Raw genomic sequence first — 22,239 nt, forward strand, 5'->3', positions numbered from 1 at the left:
TCCGGCAGTGCCTGCGCAGGGGGGTCATGGGGCGGGTTTCGGGTGGGGAGCCGGCCGCGCAGGAGGGCCCGGCACCCCTCCCTGCTGCCGTCGGGGGACCGCCCGCTGCCCCCACCCCAGGAGCCCCCACTGCAGCGTTCTGCTCCGACAAAAACACCACTCATAAGCTTTGTCTTTTTAATAAAAAATAAACTGTCTGTGACAAGCAGTTTTCTGAATCCCAAAATAAAGGAGAAGGGAGAGGACAGAGGTCAAGGGGTCACAAGGAGGGTGAACGAGGAGGCTCACATGACCCCTGTTACTCCAGCCAGGCCAGCAGGGATCGCAGGCTCCCCGACCCAAGCAAGAAGGAAGGTGGCCAGACATCCAGAAAGACTTCCGGAAGTAAGCGGCGCTTGGTTGTTAAGGGAGGGGGAGGGCGTGGCTCCCCGCAGAACCCCGGGAGGGGGAGACAAGGGCGGGGCGTCCCAGGGGAGGTGGCGTCTGCCACCAGCCGTGCTCTGTCTGTTGGTATGTTGGTGTTTGTTACCACAGGGCCCGCCCTTCACCCCCTCACCCCCTCACCCCCCGAGGTCCTGGAACAGGCGAGCTGAAGTCTCTGTCCTACAAGCTCTTATTTGGTGCAGGTCTGGGACGGCCTCAGAGAGCCCCTGCAGGCGGGGGGAAGGCCCACAGGGGGTCAGGCCGCCGCGTCCAGCCCTGCTGGGGGCTCCTGGTGGCACAGAGTGGCAGGAAAAGGTGGTCTTTCGGGGTCCTCCCCGCCCCCAGCAGGGGTGCACTGCCCCAGGCCCCCAGCCTGCATGGCCTGCTGCGCCGCGCTGCATCCCAGCCCGAGCCCACAGTTTAAGCCACCTCGGGGCCCAGACGGTTGTTGTCCGCGTCCACATCGCTGGCCGAGGTCCTGCGGTCCGTGGGAGGTTGGAGGTGCTGCTTCCTGCTCAGGGGGGCCTTCTCCCCGGGAGGCGGGGTCCCGCAGCCCTGCACCTTGCCCCGGGCTCGGAGCGCCCCCAGTGGCGAGGCGAGGAGGAGCAGGAGGGCTCCGCAAAGCAAGAGCGCCAGGAGCACAGTGACGGTGAGGAAGTGGGGCCAGTAGGAGCGCTGGGCAGCCAGGGCGGCCCCGCCGCCGACCCTGGTCAGCGGGGCCTCCACGCGCTCCCGGGGGATGCCCGCCAGCTCGGGGTCCAGGGCCAGCGGCTGGTCCTGGCTGCGCACCCAGTAGGAGACCACGGGGTAGGAGAAGCCGTTCTCGCTGGCCCAGCACTGGTACAGGCCGCCCGCCCCGTCCTGCAGCAGCAGCACCAGCGAGCCGTTGTAGACCGCCGCGGAGGCCTCGGCGACGGCTGCTCTGGCTCTGCCGTGAGTCCAGAGGTAGGACGCCAGGGCCGAGAGGTGGGGGCAGGGGAGCTCCACGATGGAGTTGGGCACCGCCATAACTTCCTTAACTGGAGGCAAAGGACAAGCAGGTGTTTCGGGGGGGTGGGGAGAAGAGGGTATTTGGACCCTGACCCCCCTCTCCAGCTTCCATTTCAGCTCCCAAATTCGACTCTGACCCCTCCCCTGTCCCCAGTCTGGACCCCAAATGACCTCAGTCCATCTGACTCTAACTCTGGCACCAAATCCAGCCCACGGCCTCAGTCCTGAATCCCAGCTTCGACCCTGTCCTTCCTCCTGAACCCGACCCAAACCTGTCCCAAGTCTGGGCGCTCAGGTCTCCAGCCGGGCAAGTGCTGGGGGAGGGGACTGAGGCAGAAAGGCCCACCCCTGCCCGGAAGTCCCTGAGGCTCCCCGTACCCCTTGGCTCCACACTCACTGATCTCGGGGCGGCTCTGCGGCTGGCGGCTCCTGCCCATGGGGCCAGTGGCACAGGCGAACTGCGGGTTCCCGTGCTCCATGTCCTGCCTCCAGGACTTCCTGACAAGGCAGGGAAGGCAAACTCATCCCTTGGAACACGCAGAAGTGGGAAGAGGGGGAGGAAGAGAGGGATGCGCCCTGGGTGGGGGTGGGGGGGCAGGGAAGCATCTTCCAGACTGCGCCCCAGGAGGGCCAGCCTTGGAGGGGACTTGTCGGTAAGCCCTGGAGAGAGGAAGAGTCCCACTGGCCGGGTCAGAAGGTCCTGGCGGGCCAGCTTCTCTGCCGTCTGGGACCGGCACTCACGGGATGGGGGTGGGCAGGAGGCGGCAGGCCCTGGACTCCGGATCCCAAGCGCAGTGGGGGTCCCGGGCAAGGACGCAGTCCACACAGCTCTCGTAAACACTGCAGTTGGCTCGGGGGACCCGCCAGATGCCCCCTGAGGAGCCTGCAAACACTGCGCCCTGGAAAAGAGGGAAGGGACAGGGTTGCCACGCCCAGTAAGGACCCAGCTCCCAAGCCCACCTCCCCCATCGAGGGGGCCTTGCCACCTGCGCAGGGGCCAGCAGCAGGTTGCGGACAGGTTCTGGTTCAGGGAACACCTGGATCTCCTCGACCAGACGGACAGTGCTGTCCCCACTCCTCACAGCCTTGTGGAGGGACCCCGTGGCTGCAGGGAGACAGAGAGCGGAGACTGTCACTGTGTCCACGGACCGTCTCGTGCCACCTCTGACTCCGGATGGCCTCCCAGCTGTCAGAGAGAAGGCTCCTTCTGGACGCACATGCCGATCTGTTGGGCCGGTCCCTTCTATGCCGCAGAGAGTGTGGAAATCCTGTTGTAAGTGGCATCCTGTCCCTGCCGCTCTGCCTTCTTCGCCCAGAACCCAGCCCTCCTTCTCCAGGGGCCTGGGGCCGAGGACAGCTGAGTGCTTTCTGGAGAAAACCGCGTCCCCGGCTACCCTCAGCTCCGCTGAGTGTCCCTGCTCCTCGACCACCCTTCTGAAACGGCCACCTCCTTTCCTGGCGTTCCCGATCTGCCCTTGTGCGGAATCGATCTCTGATCTAACAGACCAGCCGCCACCTCGTGAGCTGTGTTCATTGTCTGGGTCAGTGCCTTCCACACGGACCCAGCTCTGGGGGCCTCCTGCGCTCTGCTGGGACCCAGAGCTCGCACAGCTGACGCAGTGGCTGGAAACAAGTCCTAAAAGAATGAAGGAAGCCGCAGGTTTCCTCCACTGAAGTTCAAGGTCACCCTCTCGGCCCTCTGTAGACCTGCCTGGCAATCTTCCACATTCCCCGCTGACTCTCTTTCTTTCCACAACTGCTTTTTGAATCTACCCCCTTTCTCATCCAATCCCCCCCCCCCCCCCCCCCCAGCCCCAGCCCCAGACGCTTCGTCCCCCAAATGCACAGGGAGCAGAAAGCCCGCACAGAGCTGCCCACCGCCCAGCGAGTCCTGCTCTCCCCTCTCCCCTGGCCCCCAGCCCAGCCCGCCGGCCACCCCCCGCTGAGTCCCAGGCTCCCACTCTGCCCCCTCTGCACCGGCACCCGCCAGTGATCCCCGGCCTGCTCCTTTCTTCACCACCTGCCCCCCACCCCCCGCCTGGATCTCGACGGCCTTTCCTTCTTTAAAAAGAAGCCCGCTGGTTGGACACCCCCAGGCCCTCCCCGCCCCGCACAGCAGCCCTCCTAAGGAGGGGTCCTGCCCGGGCTGCTCCCAGCGGCCTTCCCCTGCCCGCTCTTCACCCCTCTCCATGGCTCCTCCACGAGAGAAACAGCTTCTGCGAAGGCCCCTGAAGCCCTCTGTCTGTCCCCCCTCCAGCCCGAGAGCTCAGGAGGCACGGGTGGCTCCCCTGTATTTTTAGAGCCTGGCAGGGCACCAGGCAGAGTCGGGATTGAGAAAGCGTTTGTTGAGGGGAAGCACGAGTGAGTGAACGGCAAGGTCTCCCTCCTCAGCCCGACATGCAGCCCCCACGTGCTTGCCACAGGCGGTCCCGGAGCCCTCTACTCACTGGTGCCCAGGTACAGGACCAGGTGGCTGTGCCCGTCGACGCCCTGGACCGTCTCCACTGCGAGTCGCGTGTACTCCACGCCAGACTTCACCAGCACAGGCGTCCCCACCACCTGCTCATCCATCAGGAAATGGTCCTTCATGAAGGTCAAGGCTTTATCAGAGGAGGGGCCCACGGAGCACTGAAGCGGGGGGGAGGAGGCAGATGATCAGGTCAGCTCTCGCCTTCCCGTGAGCTCCCACTGCCTCTTCCCTCCCTCCCTCCCACGCTCGAGCCTGCTTTGGCTCCCTCTCTCCAGGGAGGTGGCTAAACTCTGGAGCTGCGGGCCCCGCATTCCAGCTCTGTACATAGCGCAGTGCGCATCGTAGGCTTGCTGCAGCAGGAGATGCGCGCATACCGGAAAGTAACAAGAACAGAGCGTGACACGGAGGAAGTGCTCGGTGAGTGCTGGCTCTTTTCACTTCCTCCTCCTCCTCACCTTCACCCGGGGTGCCTGGCAGCCTGGCAGGAGGGGGGGCGGCTGTTTGCTGCTGCGGGACCAAGGCTCACTCACAGCGGTGGCCCTGGGCGTCCTCAGCACCAGACCCGGCACACAGCTGGTGCCCAATAAGTGTTTGTGGAGTCGGTGACTGCCTGACAGATGTCACAGAAAGGGCTGGGGTAGCAGGGAATGCTTGTTACCGCGGTGTGGCATGAACTTGCTACATGAGTCTAGCAGGCCCCTCCTCCACTCTGGGCCTCCTTTTTCTCGCCCATAAAGTGAGGGGGCGGTGGACGGGGTGGACCGGCTGTTCTCTGGAGACCCGCCAAGCCCAGTACACTGTGTGTCCTGATCTCACTCAGGATCCTTGTCCTCCACACCCACGAGTCCTGTGTCAGGGCCAGCCCTGACTCCGTCCCCTGACAGCGCGTCCTCAGACAAGTTACCCCACCTCTATGAGCTTCCGCTTCCTTGTCTGCAAGTGAGGTAAGAGCATCTACGTTTCACTCTGATGCCAGAATGAGCACATGCACCTTTCCTCACTTCCTCCCCCGAGAAGGCGGGGGTTAAGGCATAGAGCTACAGGGACCAGGAGGACGGAGTGGGGGCGGACGGGGGGGGGGGGGGGGGGGGGGGGGGGGAGGCAGCCACAGTGTGGAGTCCGGAAAGCAAATGAACAAACAGTCAAAGACTTAGCAGGGAAAACAGAAAGGAATTTTCTTAAACCAGCTCTGGGGTGGCCCAAACTCTCTGACTTACAAGGCAGAATTCCTAAAGGGCACGAGCAAGCGGCCCCAGCCGCTCCAGAAGTGGGGCAAGAAAGACGCGGAGTCAGTACTTGGAGGTCTGACCAGGACCCAGGCTGGTCCCGCGGCTCCCGCAGCTGGGGCACTGGCCCTGGCAGGCCCTGGCCCAGGTCAGGGGGCCCATTCTCTCGCGAGGGTAAAGAAGAGGGTCTCCTCCCTCCTCCATGCTGAGGGCGCAGGCACACCATGAAAGCAGGGGTGAAGGCAGGGGGGCTCAGTGCATGACGAGACTCCTCCCCTGGCCCCCTGGCCTGACGCCAGCAGCCAGGCCACCCCCCTCCAAGCAGACTAGAAGAGGACTCTGGAAAACTGACTGGAGGTCAAGGGTAAGACTTGATGATATTGACCTTGAAGGTCCCGAGAAGACTGCCCAGCCAGGCCACCTCCAGGGGACAACAGTGGAGCCCACACTGCCAAGTCTCCCCAGTGCAGTTTCCAAACAGTTGGGTGGTCCCCACCCTCAAATACAGCGGAGGGCCAGGGCTACCAGACCAAAATAGACAGACAGACAGACAGCTAAATGATTTAGAGAAAAGAGATTTCCACGGCAAAGTAGCGTTACTGTCTTCGGAGAGCTAAGTAGAGAGAGTGTATCTGCAAAACAAGAACAGGATGCTACAGAAAAGGACTCTACTTCACAGAAGGAGCCAGACGCCACGTGTGTCCTGCAGGACGACACACGGCCGCAGCAAAGGGGTCTTGCCCCAAATCAAACTGATGTGGCTCAGTCCCTAGGCCCAACCTCCAGTGAATTTACAGGAGTCCCTCAAACCCCACCACAGAGAGGCATGGTCACCAAGATCAAGACAGTGAAAAATTCTACACGACAAGTAAATGGCGAGAGAAAATAAGAAGAGGGAAAGGGAACATATGGATTAAGAGACTTAAAAGAACAATAATCCGGGGCACACTCTGGGTGGCTCAGTCGGTTGAGCGTCTGACTCTTGATTTCAGCTCAGGTCGCTGCCTCACAGTTTGTGGGATCAAGCCCCACAGCCTCTGTGCTGACAGTGCGGAGCCTGCTTGGGATTCTCTCTCTCCCTCTCTCTCTGCCCCTCCCCTGCATGTGTGCTCTTTCTCTTAAAATACATAAACACTTAAAAAAAAAAAGAAGATAAAATTGAGACACTCCCCCATAACGCAGGGCAGAGCTGAAGTCTTGGAAAGCTGTACAGGATTTAAAAACGGAGAAGCCAGTCCAGGAGAGCCAGAAAGTAGCAAGAAATCACCCAACCATGAGCGTGTCCGCTCCGAGAGGGAAGGGGCTGTGTCTGCTCTGTTCACTGCGTGCCCTCCTGCTCACAGCACGGCAGGCAGCCTCAAAAATGATTTGTTCGTTAAAAAGAAAATGGGATGAAATAGTTCAAGAAAACTTCAAACCAAAGGGGCAAATTTCCAGGCTGCACAGAAAATGAACAGAGTCCCATCAAAGCACAATACTGTGAAATTTCAGAACTGGGGACAAAGAAGAGGCACTACAAGATTCCAGTAAGAAAAAAACTCAACACTCAAGAGACTTAAGAATCAGAATAGCTTTGGGGCGCCTGGGTGGCTCAGTCGGTTAAGTATCCGACTCCGGCTCAGGTCACGATCCCACAGTTCATGGGTTCAAGCCCCACATCAGGCTCTGTGCTGACAGCTTGGAGCCTGGAGCCTGCTTCAGATTCTGTGTTTCTCTCTCTCTCTCTGCCCCTCCCCTGCTCGCATTCTGTCTCTCTCTCTCTCTTAAAAATAAAACAATTTAAAAAAATTTAAAAAAAGAATCAGAATAGCTTTGGGTATCTCAAGAGCACCCTGGGTAGTAACAGGGCAAGCCTTCCAAGTTTTTCAGGAAGCTTATTTCTAGCCTAGAATTGCATGCACACATCAAACTATCAAAGGTGAAAGTCAAATAAAGACATTTTCAGACATTCACAGTCTCAAAAAATTTACCTCCCATGTATTCCTTTCGGGGAATTGATGCAGGCCACGTTCCATGAAGTAAGATAGTAAAAAAGAAAGAAAGAAAAAAAAGAGGAAGCCCCAGGTTGCAAGAGGAGATACAAAGGGGAAGCCCAGGATGCTGACAAGGGGAAGCCCAGGATGGCAGGGGTGGCCCGCCCAACAGCCACCCACCGACCCTGCGGCAACAGACAGGCGCCACTTCTAGGAACTTGAAGCTGTTTGAATACCTAACAGGCTCTCTGTCTTCAGAAGAGATGCAGATAATTAAGGAGGAGTTTGGGGTTGAATTAATGATAAGAGCTTAGAAAACAAAGCAAGGAAAAAAAAAAGGTGAGAGAGTGGTAATTACTAACCCGAGGGGAAAATTTTAATTATGCAAAAAGGAAAAGTAATCATGGCCTGCTACGGAGCCCAGTTGTGCGTAAGAGTCCTAATATAAATATTGATCTAACCAAAATTACTATAAAACTATGTTGGGAGAGGAGGGGTGGGTGCAGCGCCGTGTTGGTAAGCAGTTCCGGCGTGGGGGAGGGGACCCCCGTCCCCGACTCCTTGGGCTTGCGGGCAGCCGTGACCTTTACTCCCACCATACTGATCTCAGGCTACTGTCCGCGCCCACGGATTTGGAAAGAGACGCACAGAAACCGTTCTTGCGAGCCGCTTGCAGCAGGCCACACAAAACGGGGTGGGGGTGGAAGAACACAGTTAAATCCTCACCATCCAGAACGGGGATCCGATAGATCCTGCCTGAAACTGAAGCATCAAGAGGCGGCAATAAAAGTACGTTAGGGCTCAGCCGGCTAAGCATTGGACTCTTGATTTCAGCTCAGGTCATGATCTCACGGTTCGTGAGATGAAGCCCCGTGTTGGGCTCTGCGCCGACAGCACTGAGCCCGCTTGGGATTCTCTCTCCCCCTCTCTCTCTGCCCCTCCCCTGCTCACGCTCTCTCTCTCAAAATAAATAAATGAACATTTAAAAATAAAAGTATGTCAGAGATTTGGAGATGACTACAAAAAGTGTCAGCTAAAAGAGTTGAGGGCGGTTGTCCCTCCAGAGAATTAGGCGGATTTTTGTAACTGTGTCGATCTCTACGATTCTTTACATGGTGACCATATAGCACTCTGATCAAAAATGCAGATGAGGATGCCCAGACAGGCCTTGGCACAGCCCGTGCTCCCTGTTCCCTCAGGAATTTGGCCCGGTATCAGGTATGCCCTTGGCAGAGGGGGTGCTTCTCTGAGCAGGATGGGGCTGGACACCCGTGGACCGTGGGCAGCTGCACAGACGGGGCTGCTGAGCGCAGGTCCACTGACGGTCGGACGTTCCCTGCGCCACGACGGGGGCTTTGGCATGTGGGATGTGTGTGTGTCCGCGGAGGGGGCGGTACTCACACTGCCTGGCCGGGGGCTGATCTCGGGAACCCCGTAAGTTGTCCAGCGAGAAGTCTCTTTGTTCAGCTCCTTGTACTTGCCCTCAAAGACACGCTTGAAGTCCTTGAGAGAGAAGGCACAGACAGCAGAGCTCCTGGTTCCACCGACCTGCCTGGGGACAGCCAGAGGGGACACCGTTATCTCGTTCCCTGGCCCACCCTTGCGAGAAGGCCCAGGAGGGAAGGGGTGTGGAGGGTGGGCCTGGCCTACGGATGCCTGCTCTTCCCCAGCTGCAGTGATAAGGCTGGGAGCTGAGGTGCGATTATCCTTAAGGAGAATTAACCGGGGCTCAGGCCATGGGGGGGGCTGCTGCCTGTCGTGCCCAGGCCGGGCCTGACCCGTGGGAGGGGCAGCGTAAGGAGTTCCCGACAAGATGAAGCCCTGTTCCTTTTGGTCCTACTGATTCCTGATCCTCAAGAGAACCAAGCAGAGCCCCACTACGAGGTTTTCATTCCTCCAGCCGTGGTCTGTGGGGAGCGGTCTCTCTCGTTCTCTGTAAGCTGACTGTGGCACACATCCGCTCTTGGTTCTGGACGCCATTGCTACCAGCCCCTGCTTGCAACAGACAGTTTTGGTGCCTGACCCACTGGCAGCAAGTACCTAAACGCTGTGGGACCAGATCACGGCAAATCAACTAACTTTTCTCAGCCTTCAATCAATGACTATTTTAATCTTAGAGACACCGATGGTGTTTCGCTTCTTGCTCTGGCCATTAGGAAGCTCAGAGCTAAATTTGTGACCAGCATTCTGGCACCGCATAAATGACAAACATTTGTAAAGCGCTGCCCCAGACCCTGCCTCCTCTTATTTTCCTTTTACCCCTGTGTCCTTATCGGTTTTATGTTGTCTCGTCTCGCGGTTTGCCTTTGGTAAGCTGTCTCCTATCCTCTTTGGAACCAGGAAGGATATAAACTAGTAAGAGCCTGAGTTTTATTTTCCCATCTGCATGGAGGGCGAAGGTCAGAGCCCTGGACGGGGCGGCGATCACATGCCTTCCCAGGTGAAGGGTGCGGAGGGACGACCCCGCGGCCCGCGCGCGCAGCGCCCGCGTGCCCGCCGCGCTGCTCACCACTGGGAGCTGAAGGTGGCGTAGACGCGGGCGTCTGCGGAGGCTGTGGCGGGCAGCAGCACCGCGTGGCGGATGACGTTGAAGGGCAGCTGCCCGGGCTGCGCGCACAGCAGCTGGGCCTTCAGGAAGGTGGTCCACTTCTTCTGCAGCAGCTTGTCTCCGCCCACGTCGTTCTAGGGATGCGAGGGCGGGGTCAGTGGCGCCCCGCCCCCGTCCCGCTCCCATTGAGCCCTGGGCGCTCGGCCCCGCCTCTGCCACCTCCCCATTGGCTGCCCCGCGGCCAGCACCGCCTCCCGCCGCGAGCGCAGACCTTGCAGACTCTGGCCACGCGGGACGTGTGAAGCTTCTCAAAGAACTCGAACTCGCTGGCTGTCTCCTCGAAGAAGAAGTAGACGAAGTGGGTCGAGGGGATGGCTGCCACGAATGAGGCGTCCGCTGCGGGACCGGGCAGATAGGCTTAGGGCTGGGACTGTCCCGTCCCCACCCCCCAGGGTGCTCGGCCGACAGGATGCCCCCGGCCGGCCGGGGGTGGCCCCGGAGGGCACCTGGTCCCTCTTTGGCTCACTGAGGTTTCCCGGGGCCTCCCACCCCCGCCTGCAGGGTGCCTCGCACGGAGGAGGCCCCCCTCTACGAGGAGGTAACCCCGGTTCTCAGGCCGGGCCTCCGGTCTCCGTGCGCTCGCTCGGGGCGAGGGCCAGACCTGTGCTGGGAGCTCGGGTCCTTACGCTGCAGCCAGCGGAGAAAATTGTCGGTCTTGAGGACAGGCTGGGGTCCCAGCGTGCGAATCAGGATGGGCTCGCTGCCCAGGAAGTTGTTCATGGTGCCGGAATAGAGCATCCCGTCTGGGCGGGGAGAGGGCGAGAGGCCTCTTCGTTGGAGGGGTCCCTGCCCTCTTCAGACCTGCCTCTGCCTGGGCCAGCATTCACATGGGTCCCTGGCCCCCTTCTGTGTTCTGCACCTTCCCGCGGTACCCACAGACCCCCACCCTTCTTAGGGAATATTGCCCCAGGGAAGAGCCATGCCTTGGGTCCCTCTGCGTGCTGGCCTCGGCCATCCTTCCTCCGGCTGCTCCCAGCAGAGCCACTTGCCAAGTGGAATCACTCCGGGTTCCCTGAAGGCGGCTGTTTCGTGCCTCCACCCACTTGGCCCTACCCTTCTCTTCCCGGATCATTTTCGCTGCCCACCTATGTATCTTTCAAGGTCCAACTCAAAAGCCAAAGGCCACCTCTTCCAGGAAGCCAGGGCGGGGTTCTGTCATGTGTGTCTGTGAGGGCACAGACTCAGTCAACGCCACAGAACGAATGGCCGGACCTCAGGCCTCTTCTCCGCCCAAGACCCTTCCGGGTCCCTCTTGCCTATGTGAACCTCTCTGTATCTATCTCCCTCCACCTCCTTTGGGGCACCCTCCACAGGACCTGGTGGCTGGGGGGCCCGAGTCTTCCCTGGAATCTGGTCCCCTGAGGCTCCTGGCTTCCCCCCCCTCTGTCCCCACCCCCCTCCGGCCTTTCAGAAAACGGTCAGATTCCATATTTCCCAGAGTGCCCCGGGAAGGCAGATTCTGGGAGCCTGAATCTCACCTGCCAAGACTGCCGTGTGCTTATGGGCGGGGTCGAAGGGGCTCTGGCCTTTCCCCTCCACAACCTTGTCCTCGGAGATGGGCATCAGGTAGGAATCTTGGAGTTCCTAAAGGGGGGGAGAGGCTGGGGGCCAGAACGCCAGAGTCTCACGTCTGGGAAATGAAGGGCATGAGGGAAGGAGAGGGACTTGGAGGGAAACTGGGGCCTGGAGGCTCTCGAAGGTCCTGCATCTGGAAGAGCAGGGTTTTCCAGAGCTCCAGACGAGGGGCCGGGAGCAGGGGTCATATCCCATGAGAAGGGTTAGGGTTGGAGCCGGGTGCCCAGTAACTCACAACGAAGGTACAAGCAGGGCTGAAGGCAAAGGTGCCGCACGCGTACAGGTGAGTGGCGTTGAGAGCCTCCAGGACACGGATGAAGTTGAAGCACTGTGTCTGGGGAGACAGAGAATTCGGGCTGCCCCTCGCTTGCCGCTGGGGAGGGTGTTGGGCACTGCTGACGCTGCCCCAGCGCATCGCCACAGAGGGTGGTGCAGGCCTCATCGTGGAAGCAAGTCATCCTCCACTGCCTGAGGTCGCCTGTGATGGTCTGGGGGCTCCCCCAGAGCCCCTGTACCCCCACTTCCACTTACCTCATTGCTCTTCTTCTTAAAGGTGCATTCGCTCTTCTTCCGCTCAGTGGCCGGCCAGGGTATCTGTGGTGGGGAGTTGGGGAGGAAGATGAGGAGAAGGCCGTGTGCAGCTCGAGCCCTGACCTGCCGCCTCTCCTTGGGCCGAGTGGGAAGTCCCCAGCAGGCATGGTGGCCAGCGCACGCCGGTGAGCTACACATATGAGCATCAGTCTGTGACTGTGGCTATTGTCTGGTGATGCTGGTGCCACCGGGACACGGCTGTGCGGTAGAACACGGCCTGCGGAGCCAGACCTGAGTTTGAATCCAGGACCCGCCACTCGCTGGTGGCGTGATCTTGGTCAATTGCACCAGCTTCTGGAGGGCACGGCCAGGGACAGACGCAGAGTACCGACGGCAATGCCTGCTGTCCGGGACAGTTGCTGTCACACCACCCCTCTCCTGGAGAGACTGTTTAAAATGTCAGTTCCTGGCTGACACCTCAGAGAAGCTGCATTTGCACCCAGCAGCCCCTCCCCAGGCGCAGGTGGCCCACAGGCCACACGCCGCGGCCCAGCCAGGGAGACGCTCAGAGATTGCTCCCTCCTGCCTTCCTTCCCCCGTTTTCCCCCACACCATTCCCACTAGGAGGGTGACTATTTAATAGAGATGCTTCAGTGATTTCTACCAGCGGGTGGGTATCATATTATTGATATCATCTGAGTCAGTGTTCCTGTCGTATGTCAATGATTCCCATATCAGCCGTTCTAGAAATTACTATCACACCGGCCGCATGCATGATGCCCACAAGCCGTGAGACTATGCTGTCTCTTCTGCTCTGCAGACCGGATACGGAGGACAAGAGTCGCTGATTGCTGCCGGCTAGAGCGAACAGCGGTGGGGCAGTCGGTCGTGCGTAGGTGGCCCAGCGCGGGGGGCACTGCCAGCCCCCTCCTCACCCACAGCCCGAGCCCTTCCTCCCTGGCCTCCTCACCATGTTCTTCAGCTTTGGCATTCCTGGATCCTGGATGTCCAAGGCCAGAATGGCCTCCCGAGCCCCCACATAGAGAGTGCCCCCATCACGACTCAAGAGCAGAGTGTCAAAATCCTGGAGGCCCTTCTGGTGGAAGAGGCTGAGGCCCCTGCGTCCGTCCCCTGTTGGGAGATGATGAGAAGGGGTGAGTGATGAGGGGCCTGAGGGGCGGGTGGGCAGAGGGCTGACTTCTGAGACCGAGGTGGGGAGGGGAAGCGTTGGCAGAGCGTGCCCCCCGCCCCTGGGCACGTGGGGGTGTGAAAGCAGTGAGGGGTTGGAAGTGCCCAGCCTGAGGGCAGTGACATGTGAGGAGGGAGAGAAAAATCGCCAGCCTCGGAGACCCACTGGCCCCTTCCTCCCTTCCCTCAGTCTTCCCCCTTGGTCTTCCGCCGCCACGCACAGTTTCCTCATTCACCCCTTCCTCTGCCCCTCCCTCCAGCTCAGCGTACTGCCCTGCGCCACCGGCCACCGACACTTACCTGCGTGGTATATGACCCTGGGCAGGGGCCCCTGCCCGCCGCCCCCTGCCGTCAGCGGCAGTGGGAGCAGGAAGAGCCAGAAGAGGGCAGGGCCCAGGAGGCTCCGGGGGTCCAGGCCCGGGGCGAGGAGGGCCATGCTCAGCTGGAGGCTGTCGCCAGATGGCTCTGCGGAAACAGGCACCCAGACAGTCTCTGGGTGAGCAGTCCTCACCACATCCCCCCCGGGGAGCCAATAGGAGAGCCCCAGGCAGCAGAAGTGGGGTGGGGGAGGGGGTGCCGGGGAGGGGACCGTTTCCTCCGAGGAGTGCCCTGTGAGTCTCACTTCTATCGTCCGCGGGCACCGCGGGCACCGGCCTGGTGCCTCAGGCTCCTCTGCGGGTGGGAGGCCAGCTTCCTGCTGCCCTTCTGATCTTTGGTCACCAGCTGCCCGCTCCACCTTTCGCACCTTCCTCTCTGCAAGTCCTTCTCACTGTCTTCCCTCCCCCGTTGCCCAGAACCCACAACCCCTCCCTCCCCCTTTCCAGGAAGGGACTTTTCTCAGGAGCAGATTCCTACACTCAAACTATAGGTTATCAGGGGTCTTTCAGGTCTGTGGCTACCCCGGGGCCGCACCCTGTCCCCTGCCCTCAGATGACCCAGCGGGCCTGCTTCTGCCTGCTCTGACCTCTCCCCTTCCCCAACTGGCCACAGGCCCTTGACACTCTAGCCCACCTGGCCCTCTCTTGTAGGGAGGCTCCAGGCAGGCTGCGGCTGTCCCTCCCCCTGCACTCGGACTCCCTGGGTCGTTGCATCAATGTCTTCAGGACTGCCACCCCCCAGCCGTCCACTTCATCGCACATACCCCCGAGCCAGCCGCAGCGCAGAACCCCCGGTGTCCAGTGCACGGGTGGGGGTGCATCCAAGGGAAAGGACGGGCTTCCTAGGCCCCAGAGGCAGGGGACAGGGGACGCAAGGCTCAGCCCGGCTGGGCCGGCAGCGCGGCCCGCCAGGTACCCATAGCGCCAGAGCCGGCACTGGGAGCTCCGGGAAACCAGAATTTCCACCTCTGGAGTCGAGTCATGACTCGACTGGCTTGGGCGGAAGTGGGGGGGCGCTGGGAGGGCAGTGAAAGGAGACACGCCTCTGCCCCCCCCCCCCCCCCCCCCCCCCCCCCCCCCCCCCCCCCCCCCCCCCCCCCCCCCCCCCCCCCCGTCCCTCCAGAAAGTTGAAAAGGCTGGAAAGTTTCTGGGTCTTGTCAGCCACCCCTCTGCCCTCTGTGCCACATCCAGTCTAACCGGGCCGGGAGCGGCCTCTCCTCTTGCTCAAGATGTCTACGATGGGAGGCGTGACACTGTCTTTTCTGTTCCTCTTTTTGCCCACCCATAAAGCACCGTCTCCCCACAGCTGGGTGCTCCCAAGGGCCCGCAGTGGTCTCCCCTTCGAGCCTCCGCTCCCTTGGGGCCACGGTCTTGGAAGACCAAAAGGGCTGCGTTCGGTGCTCCCCCATGTCCGTCCCCCGTCCCCGGGGCAGCCTCGGGCCAGGGGAGCCCAGGAAATTTCCCGTCTGCGCCCACACCCAGTCCCCCAGTGCCTGCTCACCTCTCCCTGGAGGCCTGGGGGGACGTCCTAAGGCAGGGTTAATGAGGCATCTCTGGCCAGGGCGCACAGCCTATAAAGCCGGTAGCTTCCGGCCCATTCAGCCCCAGACCGGCTGGCTGCTGGTGTCCAGGCCTAACTTGACTCCAACTGGTGACCCAGTTCCCTCACACACCCCCATTGCTCAGGCAGGATGACCTTCGGTTGTGACACTGCCCCCCCCCCCCCCCCCCCCCCCCCCCCCCCCCCCCCCCCCCCCCCCCCCCCCCGCACAGTGCAGCCCAGGTCATTCCCTGGAATTCCTCGTCAGGGCTCACTGTTTTCCCTCGGTTTCTCTGGGGGCTGTTCCGGGCCAAAGACTGTCTCCTGGAGACCCTCCCAGACTTACACGAGGGGCTGGTGGCCGCGTCCTCGGGGGTAGCCATGGGCCACGCCACTGGGACGGATGCTCCCACCTGGACTCCGCCTTCTGTGCCTCCCCCACCCCCAGTCCAGATCTGGGGCCTGCTCTGCCCCTTGGACTCTTTGCTTGGACAGATTGGTTTATCTGGGTCATAGGGAGGAGTCCTGCCCGGGGGAGATGCCGAGGCGGCTCCGGCCCCATGCTCCCAGCCCGACGCCCTGGGTCTGCGCTCCAGAAGGGCTTGATTCAACATGCCAGCCCTGCTTCCCCTCACCTCCCACCCCCACCCAGAGACCCAGGAATTCTCCCCCCGCCCCTCCAGCCAATATGAGGAGTTCACGTGATTAGGCTGTGGTCTACCTGACAGTTTAGCAGGTGGGCACCACTGTAGTCCCATTTCACAGATGAGGAAAGTAAAGCTCAGGGATGTTATGCAGCGAGAAGCCAAGTCAGACTCAGATCTGCTTCATTCAGAAGCCAGGCCCTCGGCCGCCCAGTGTGGTCTCTCCTCAGCTCTGAGCCACTTGGACGGGGAAGACACCCCGGAGGGAGGGGGTGGCGAGCCCTGGCTCTTCTGGGCTAAGAAACTGTACCTCAGGGGACTGCCGACTCAGGAGGGACCAGAAACCTGTCTGGCCATCAGGTACAGGCGCCAGCCCCACAGGCAGCAGGGCCTGCCGGGAGGAGGGCCCGGCCCCACCACCGTCCCTCTTACAGGGAGGCTCTGGACTCGGACGCAGAGTCACACAGCCATCGCCCTGGTGCCTGGGGAGCCCACAGCCGGTTGGCTTCGGGAACACGTGGCCCGGGCAGTCACGGGAAAGGCCCGCATTCGGAAGGGCCCACGAGTGATCTGAGGCTGTCCTGCCGCCGTCCCCAAGGCTCTGGATCACTTCTGAACTTGGGACCCCGCGGCGTCATTCTGCACCAGGCCAGCAAACCACCTGGCAGGTCCCACCCTGGCATCCGGCGGCTGACCTTCCTCACTGTCCACGGGGGAGGCCAAGGCCCTGCGGGAAGTGTCTCCCCTGGGGAGTCTCGGGAGGGCAGGGTCAGCGGGGCTCAGGAGGGGTGGCGGCGGAAAAGGGCCCGGTGTCCAGGCACTGGCCTTAAGGGCCGTGACGTTTCTTAGCAGCAATGCGGGGGCTCCCCAGCTCCTCTCTCCCCAGCCTGGGACCCCCCCATAACAACAATGCCAAGTTTAACCCTGTCCCCCAATCTTCTGGGGACTCCTCCCCTCTGGCTCCTAGACCACATCAGACAGTAGCCCCTTCCTGCCAGGCTTTCTGGCCCAGGGTAGACACCTAGCTGTGCAGGTGGGAGGTGGGAGGGAGATGGAGACAGATGGCATTCTCCACCCTGCCTTGTGCTCACCCCACTCCACCCCTACCCTGTACTCACCCCCTCCACCCCTGTGCCATGCTCACCCTACTCCACCCCTACCCTGTGCTCAGTCCCCTGCATCCTACTCTATGCTCGTACCCCCTGCACCCTACCTTATGCTCATCCCTCCCCACCCCTGCCCCATGCTCACACTCCCTGCACCCTACCCCATGCTCACCCCTCTCCACCCCTACCCCATGCTCAGACTCTTCACCCCTACCCTATGCTCACCCCTCGCCACCCCTACCCCATGCTCACCCCACATCCCCTACCCTATGCTCTCCCCATATGTGCCCCTACCCTGTATTCACCCACTCACACACTCTACCTGATGCTCACCCCTCTCTACCCCTGCCCTTTGCTCACCCAGAGAACTCGAGGAAACTCCATCTCTGGTGCTCCTGGCAGCATGAATGCCTCACTGGAAGGGGCTCCAGGAGCTGGGAGAAAAGCCACTCCGGGCCTCACCAATGACAGGTCCAGCTCCCCCTGGCCCCTCTCCCTTCCAGCCGCAGGGGTGGCCCCAGCACAGCCCTGGGGTATGTCAGCCTCCTGGCTCCCCTTCCTCAGCCCCACCTCCCTGCCCCTTTTTGCTCTCTTTTTATGATCAAATCAACTTGTATTGAGGTGGCTCCTGCGTGTGAGGCACTGGGGACGTCCCTGGCTTCTGCTCCCCCTGCATCCGCGCACCTCTTCCCGCCCGCACTGTCTCGCAGCCTCCTTGCCGCCCGCCAAGCCCAGTCCCCCCAACCCTTTACCCAGGGCCTCCGAGGCCTCCTGCTCCAGCCCGACTGGAAGGCTCAGCTGAGTGCCGCACACAATGGCCCGACCCCTCTGTCTGCCCCCTCCTCAAGGCACAGCCAGCACCAGACAATGCCCCGCTGCCCTGCCAGCCCTCCGATCCCTTACCTGCAGCTTGGGGATGCACGACTCCCCCTGGAATGCCAGGCCGTGCCTGCCTCCCAGTGCCTTCGTCCGTGCCACACCCCCGCCCCCCATCCCCAACCCCATCCCGCCTCACTGGTCCTCAGTCACCATGGCGACCGCATCTCTAAGTGGGAGGGACTAGAATCTCCCCATATTCTTCCTCCTCCTACCCGTGTCCCCCTGCGCCCCACCTTCTGCTGCTCCTGGAGCCACAGTGGGGGCAGGCGGGGCTCCAGATGTGCGGGGGGAGACCCTGGGGGTCCTTACTTAGTCTCCTCTCCCCCTGTCAGGCAGGGGCCACCTCTTAGATGTCGCCTCACTGGGTTCAGGGGTCACATGGGGCCAATTCTCTTTTATGGTCAGTCTCTGAGGGTCGCACTCTTCCCTGGGAGTTGTGCAGGCGGGGGGCCAGGGGGTCGCGCCTGGGCACCGCCGGCCTGAGCCCGTGCACACTGAGTTTGCCGAGGAGGAGGAAAGGTGCGTGCACATCCAGAGACCTGTGCAATAAGCCTGGAGACAGGGGCGCGTCAAGAAGGCTACGAGACCCCTTCCTGGCTTCCCCGGGAAGAGGCCACTGCCGGGCTCAGGCTCTGCCACTTCTCCCCAGGCCGCTGTTCCAGAAACTTCTTTGGCCAAGCCCCTAGACCTGTTAGAGGAGAAGTCCTATGCTCTAAGAGGAAGGACGGGGGCATATTTCGGAGGGACTTTCCACAGGCTGGGCCAGAGGAGGCATAGACCAGAGCCCAGCTGAACGATACCGCTCCCCAGCTCTGAAGGCCGTGCAGAGCGGGTGCAGGCGGGGCCGCGTCCTCTCCCAGCCCTGACCCGGGACACCCGCTCCGCAGAGTCCCCTCCGGTCCCCGCTGGACCTCGGCTTCCTCACCGCTGACGTGAGGAGGGGTAACCGCTTCCGGCCTGGCCTCTCTTAGCTTTGGGAAGGCGGTGTAAAGACCGCGGGGCCAGGGCACGGGCCTGGCTGCCTGGAAAGCGCTGTGTGACCCTGGACGGCTTGCTTGTTCTCTCTGATTGCAGCCTACCTGGGAGCAGCTTCGTTCATTTCAAGACTTAGTAGTATTTTTAAGAAGGAAGGAAGTGCGCTGGGCCGGCGCCAGGCCCGGTTCCTTCAGGTCTGGGTCGGGGTGGGGGGGGTCCTTTCCGTCTGGGGGGGGTGACAAGGGCGAGGCATGTGCCAAAAGCAGAAGTGGACTCTGAGCAGAGCTCTGTCGCCTCCCCCACGGCCACCATCTCCTTGTTGCCGTCAGCACCTGACCCCAGGGCCACAGACGGCTCCCACGGCTCCCACACCCGGGCTCATATCCCCCTGCCCGGGGTTCTGGTCGAGGAGGAAGAGATGAGTGGAAATGGAGGGGGCAGGGCCCGAGGGAACTGGGCTAGAGGTGTAACAGGAGGGAGGAAGGTCAGACTATGGAAGGACTTCCCACCCAGGGGTGTCCCCGGCCCTTCCCCGCTCCTGCCCGCCTTCCAGGGGGTTGGGTGCAGTCCCTGAACGGAACTGCACAAGCCACATCGAGGAAATACTCCAGGGGATCGAGGAAGAGGGGGCTGCAAGCGTCCCCCGCACCCTGGTTACCCAGGTGGGCTTCGGGGAGCCCCTCGGGCCTCGGGGCCTGCAGTCGGAGCCTCCGGGAAGGAGCCGGGTCATCCCGTGAGGCAGCAGGGACCGTGTCGGGCAGCAGCCATGACTGCGGCGAAGAACGTGCTGGGGTCGCGCTGGACCCCCAGTGCCCGGGGGCTTGTCATTCCAAGTAGGGAAGGAGGGAGAGGCTCTCTGGAGCCTGATCTCCACTTCCCCTGCACCTGCTCATACGATCCCCTTTCCTGTGGCCGGCCTTGCCTCAGTTTCCCCACCTGTCAGGGCCCCACGTTTTTAATTGCAGGAGGGGCAGTGAGTGGCTGATGGAGTTGACCAGAGGAGGGTCCCAGAGACAGGGGAGTGGAGGGTGAGGAGCCACAGGCTCCCTGCTCCACAGGCCCCCCCCAGACCCCCGGGAGCTGCCCTGCCCCCCAGTCTGAGGCTGGAAGACCACCCAGAAGGACCCCCTATGTTGTCCACTGAAGTTGACACAGACGCCCAGAGTGTGAGGAAGCTGGCACCCCACCCTCCCCGTCCCCTCCCCCGAGGACCACGGTCCCCCTTCCCCACCACTTCCCAGCCTTACCCCCAGCCCAGCAGTGGAGACCCTAACCCAGGCGTCCAAGACTTCCAGCAGAGTCTGGCCAGGGCCGGGGGTGGAGCAGAGACAGGCCTGGCAGGGAGAGGAGGTGGGGGCCCTGCCAGCCCCCTCCAGTGCCCCAGTTCCCAGGCAGCTCTTAAAGGGACCAAGATGAATTAGCTAGGGGCAGCTTAAGAGGGTGGGTGTGGAGGAAAGTGGGTGGTGGGGAGGGGATTAGGCCTGCGGTGGCAGGAGGGCCCGAGTGGGGTCCTGACACCCCCTCTAGGGCCTGGAAGCCCTCCGGCTCCTCAGTCTGGCTGTTGCCTCATCCCATGTGACCCCCATGTTGGCCACTCAACTTCTGACTGCCACCCCCTCGGATCCTGGCCCCTATTCGCCTTGGGCCCCTGCCCGCTTCCTCCCCCTCCCCCACATTCCCGCCACCTCTGTCTCCGGTGGGAGCTGCCAGCTGGCACGGACTGGTACTAAGCACGGAGATCCAGCCCCAGGATTGTAAGGCTCTGAGGCCTGGGCCCGGGGGGAGGGGGGGAATGGAGGGGAGGCCGGCACCTCAAGGTCACTGCAGGGGGCCAGGGGACAGAGGCACCCTCCCCTCCCAATATCCCTCACCCCTGCCCTTCTGGCGGTGGGATAAGGGGCACCGAGGTGCCGGGGAGGCTGAGGATGCAGGCTCTCCCCCTCCTGTCCCAGCCGGCTGGTTGTTAGGGCGGGGACAGCGAAAAGGCAAATGACTTAGTGGGTTACTTATGGCCGTGGAGGGGCGGGCAGGCAGCCGAGAGAAACGCATGGTTCAGTAAAGGGAGACAGAAATGGAGACCGAAAGACAGCAGGCAGTTTCGCCCGGGCCCCCAGTGCCCACAGCGTGAATTTCGAAGTCCCTGGCTGCCGTTCTCTTGAGTGTGGGAAGGCTTGGCCAGTCCTCTACCCCCGCCCCCCCGCCTCCGTTTCACCGAATCTTCTACCTGCAGCAGGTCTTCTTCTCGTTTCTACCTGGTCGAGTATTTTTTATTTATTTATTTATTATTATTTTTAAATTTTTAATGTTTTATTTATTTTTGATACAGAGAGAGACAGAGCATGAGAGGGGGAGGGGCAGAGAGAGAAGGAGACACAGAACCGGAAGCAGGCTCCAGGCCCTGAGCCAGCTGTCAGCACAGAGCCTGACGCGGGGCTTGAACCCACGAACGTGAGATCTGACCTGAGCCGAAGTCGGAGGCTTAACCGACTGAGCCATCCAGGCGCCCCTGGTAGAGTATTTTTAAAGTCATCTCTACACCCAACGTGGGGCTCAAACTCATGACTCTGAGATTGAGAGTCGCAGGCTCTTCTCGCTGAGCCAGCCGGGCGCCCCTGATAGAACTCTTCTTGACTCTTGTCCTTCCCTGCCCGCCTCGAAGGAACCCCTTCCTCCAGGAGGTCTTCTGGCACGCTCCCACAGAGTGGCCACCTGTTTTGCAGGAGTCGGGAGCCCTGGGCCCGCTGCCAGCAAGCTGGGTGACTTTGTGGCCGACCCCGTCTCCTCCCTGGCTTCGGGGGCTTCGCTCAAAGCGGGAGGACTAACCTGCGTCCCCACCCCCGCACTGCCCCCCCCAGGAGCGGCTCTGCAGGAAGTGCTCACACGGGTACCGTCCGGCACCTGCTCTGTGGCCAGGCCCTCGCTGGGCGCTGGGAGGCAGCAGGCATAAACCATGAAAACGCCTGTCCCGGACGGAGGACAGGACATGAAGGAGCACACAGATGAAATGTGCCCGGAGGTGCCAACTGCCCTGGGGAAAGAGAAATGGGAGGGTGGCGTGGAGGGTTAGGCCTCAGGATCAGGGACTGTGGGGTCGCGTCGGGGAAAGCTTTCAGCATAGGGACCCGGAGACAGTGAAGGAACAGGCCCACAGTATTTGGTGGGACAGTGGTCCAGGCCGGGGGAAGCACCCAAGGCGGGCAGGCCCTTGGGGGGGGTTCTAGGAGCACCGAGGCAGTCACTGTGCCCTGAGGGGCTGGTGAGGCACGAGCTGTCCCCAGGTTGTCACATGGGGCTTCACACGGTGCTCGTGTCCCCCGTCTGGTCTCTGAGTGCGTTGGGAAGGCTCTGGGGAGCTCTGAGCAGATGGGAGGCAGGGCGGTGAAGGGTCGCTCTGCCACGTGGGGAGGGGGGCAGACCAGCCAAGAGGGGTTGGCACAATCCAGACAAGAGGCAGAGGCCGGGGTGGGGGGTAGAATGAACTGGATTCCAGCTACACGCCGGAGACAGAGCTGACAGAACTTGCTGGTGGCTCCAGAGGACTTTGCAGCTTTCAGCCTGTGCAGCTGGGGTTGAGGACGATCACCAGGTGACGTGGGGAAGGTGCCAAGCAGAGCAGATAGGGGGTGAGGGGCGGCCAGGCTATCCTTCCGGACATGCTGATGCGGACAAGCATCAGGTCTGGGGTTCAAGACAAAGGAATGAATTGAAGTGGCAACCTGGGAGGCGGCCATGTG

The 22,239-nt window shown here is 61.6% G+C and overlaps 1 protein-coding gene and 1 long non-coding RNA gene across 5 annotated transcripts; one reads left to right on the forward strand and one right to left on the reverse strand.

Moving 5' to 3' along the window:
• Nucleotides 1–163: 163 nt before the first annotated feature.
• Nucleotides 164–14,312, reverse strand: SEMA4A (semaphorin 4A). 3 transcript variants are annotated; one of them, XM_029935989.1, is made up of 15 exons: nt 14,126–14,312; nt 13,285–13,449; nt 12,767–12,927; nt 11,797–11,859; nt 11,501–11,599; nt 11,169–11,274; nt 10,317–10,433; nt 9,902–10,026; nt 9,592–9,764; nt 8,484–8,634; nt 3,861–4,041; nt 2,400–2,518; nt 2,155–2,312; nt 1,811–1,911; nt 164–1,442 (listed from the first exon to the last, which is right to left on the reverse strand). In XM_029935989.1, exons 2-15 carry the CDS (start codon nt 13,418–13,420, stop codon nt 844–846), a joined length of 2,289 nt encoding a protein of 762 aa, XP_029791849.1. In that variant the 5' UTR covers nt 13,421–13,449; nt 14,126–14,312; the 3' UTR covers nt 164–843. The 3 variants fall into 3 exon arrangements, with proteins under 3 accessions (XP_029791849.1, XP_029791848.1, XP_029791850.1); XM_029935988.1 differs by lacking the exon at nt 14,126–14,312 and adding an exon at nt 13,607–13,711; XM_029935990.1 differs by lacking the exons at nt 11,797–11,859; nt 12,767–12,927; nt 13,285–13,449; nt 14,126–14,312 and having other exon boundaries at nt 11,169–11,291; nt 11,501–11,586.
• LOC115288571 lies at nt 2,309–6,133 on the forward strand. 2 transcript variants are annotated; one of them, XR_003907101.1, is made up of 4 exons: nt 2,309–2,686; nt 3,837–4,300; nt 4,704–4,827; nt 5,409–6,133. It is a non-coding gene; the product is annotated as an uncharacterized LOC115288571 (long non-coding RNA). The 2 variants fall into 2 exon arrangements; XR_003907100.1 differs by lacking the exon at nt 2,309–2,686 and having other exon boundaries at nt 3,980–4,072; nt 4,159–4,300.
• Nucleotides 14,313–22,239: the final 7,927 nt, after the last annotated feature.

Source organism: Suricata suricatta, chromosome 3 (genome assembly GCF_006229205.1).
Source record: "Suricata suricatta isolate VVHF042 chromosome 3, meerkat_22Aug2017_6uvM2_HiC, whole genome shotgun sequence".
Classification (NCBI taxonomy): Eukaryota; Metazoa; Chordata; class Mammalia; order Carnivora; family Herpestidae; genus Suricata; species Suricata suricatta.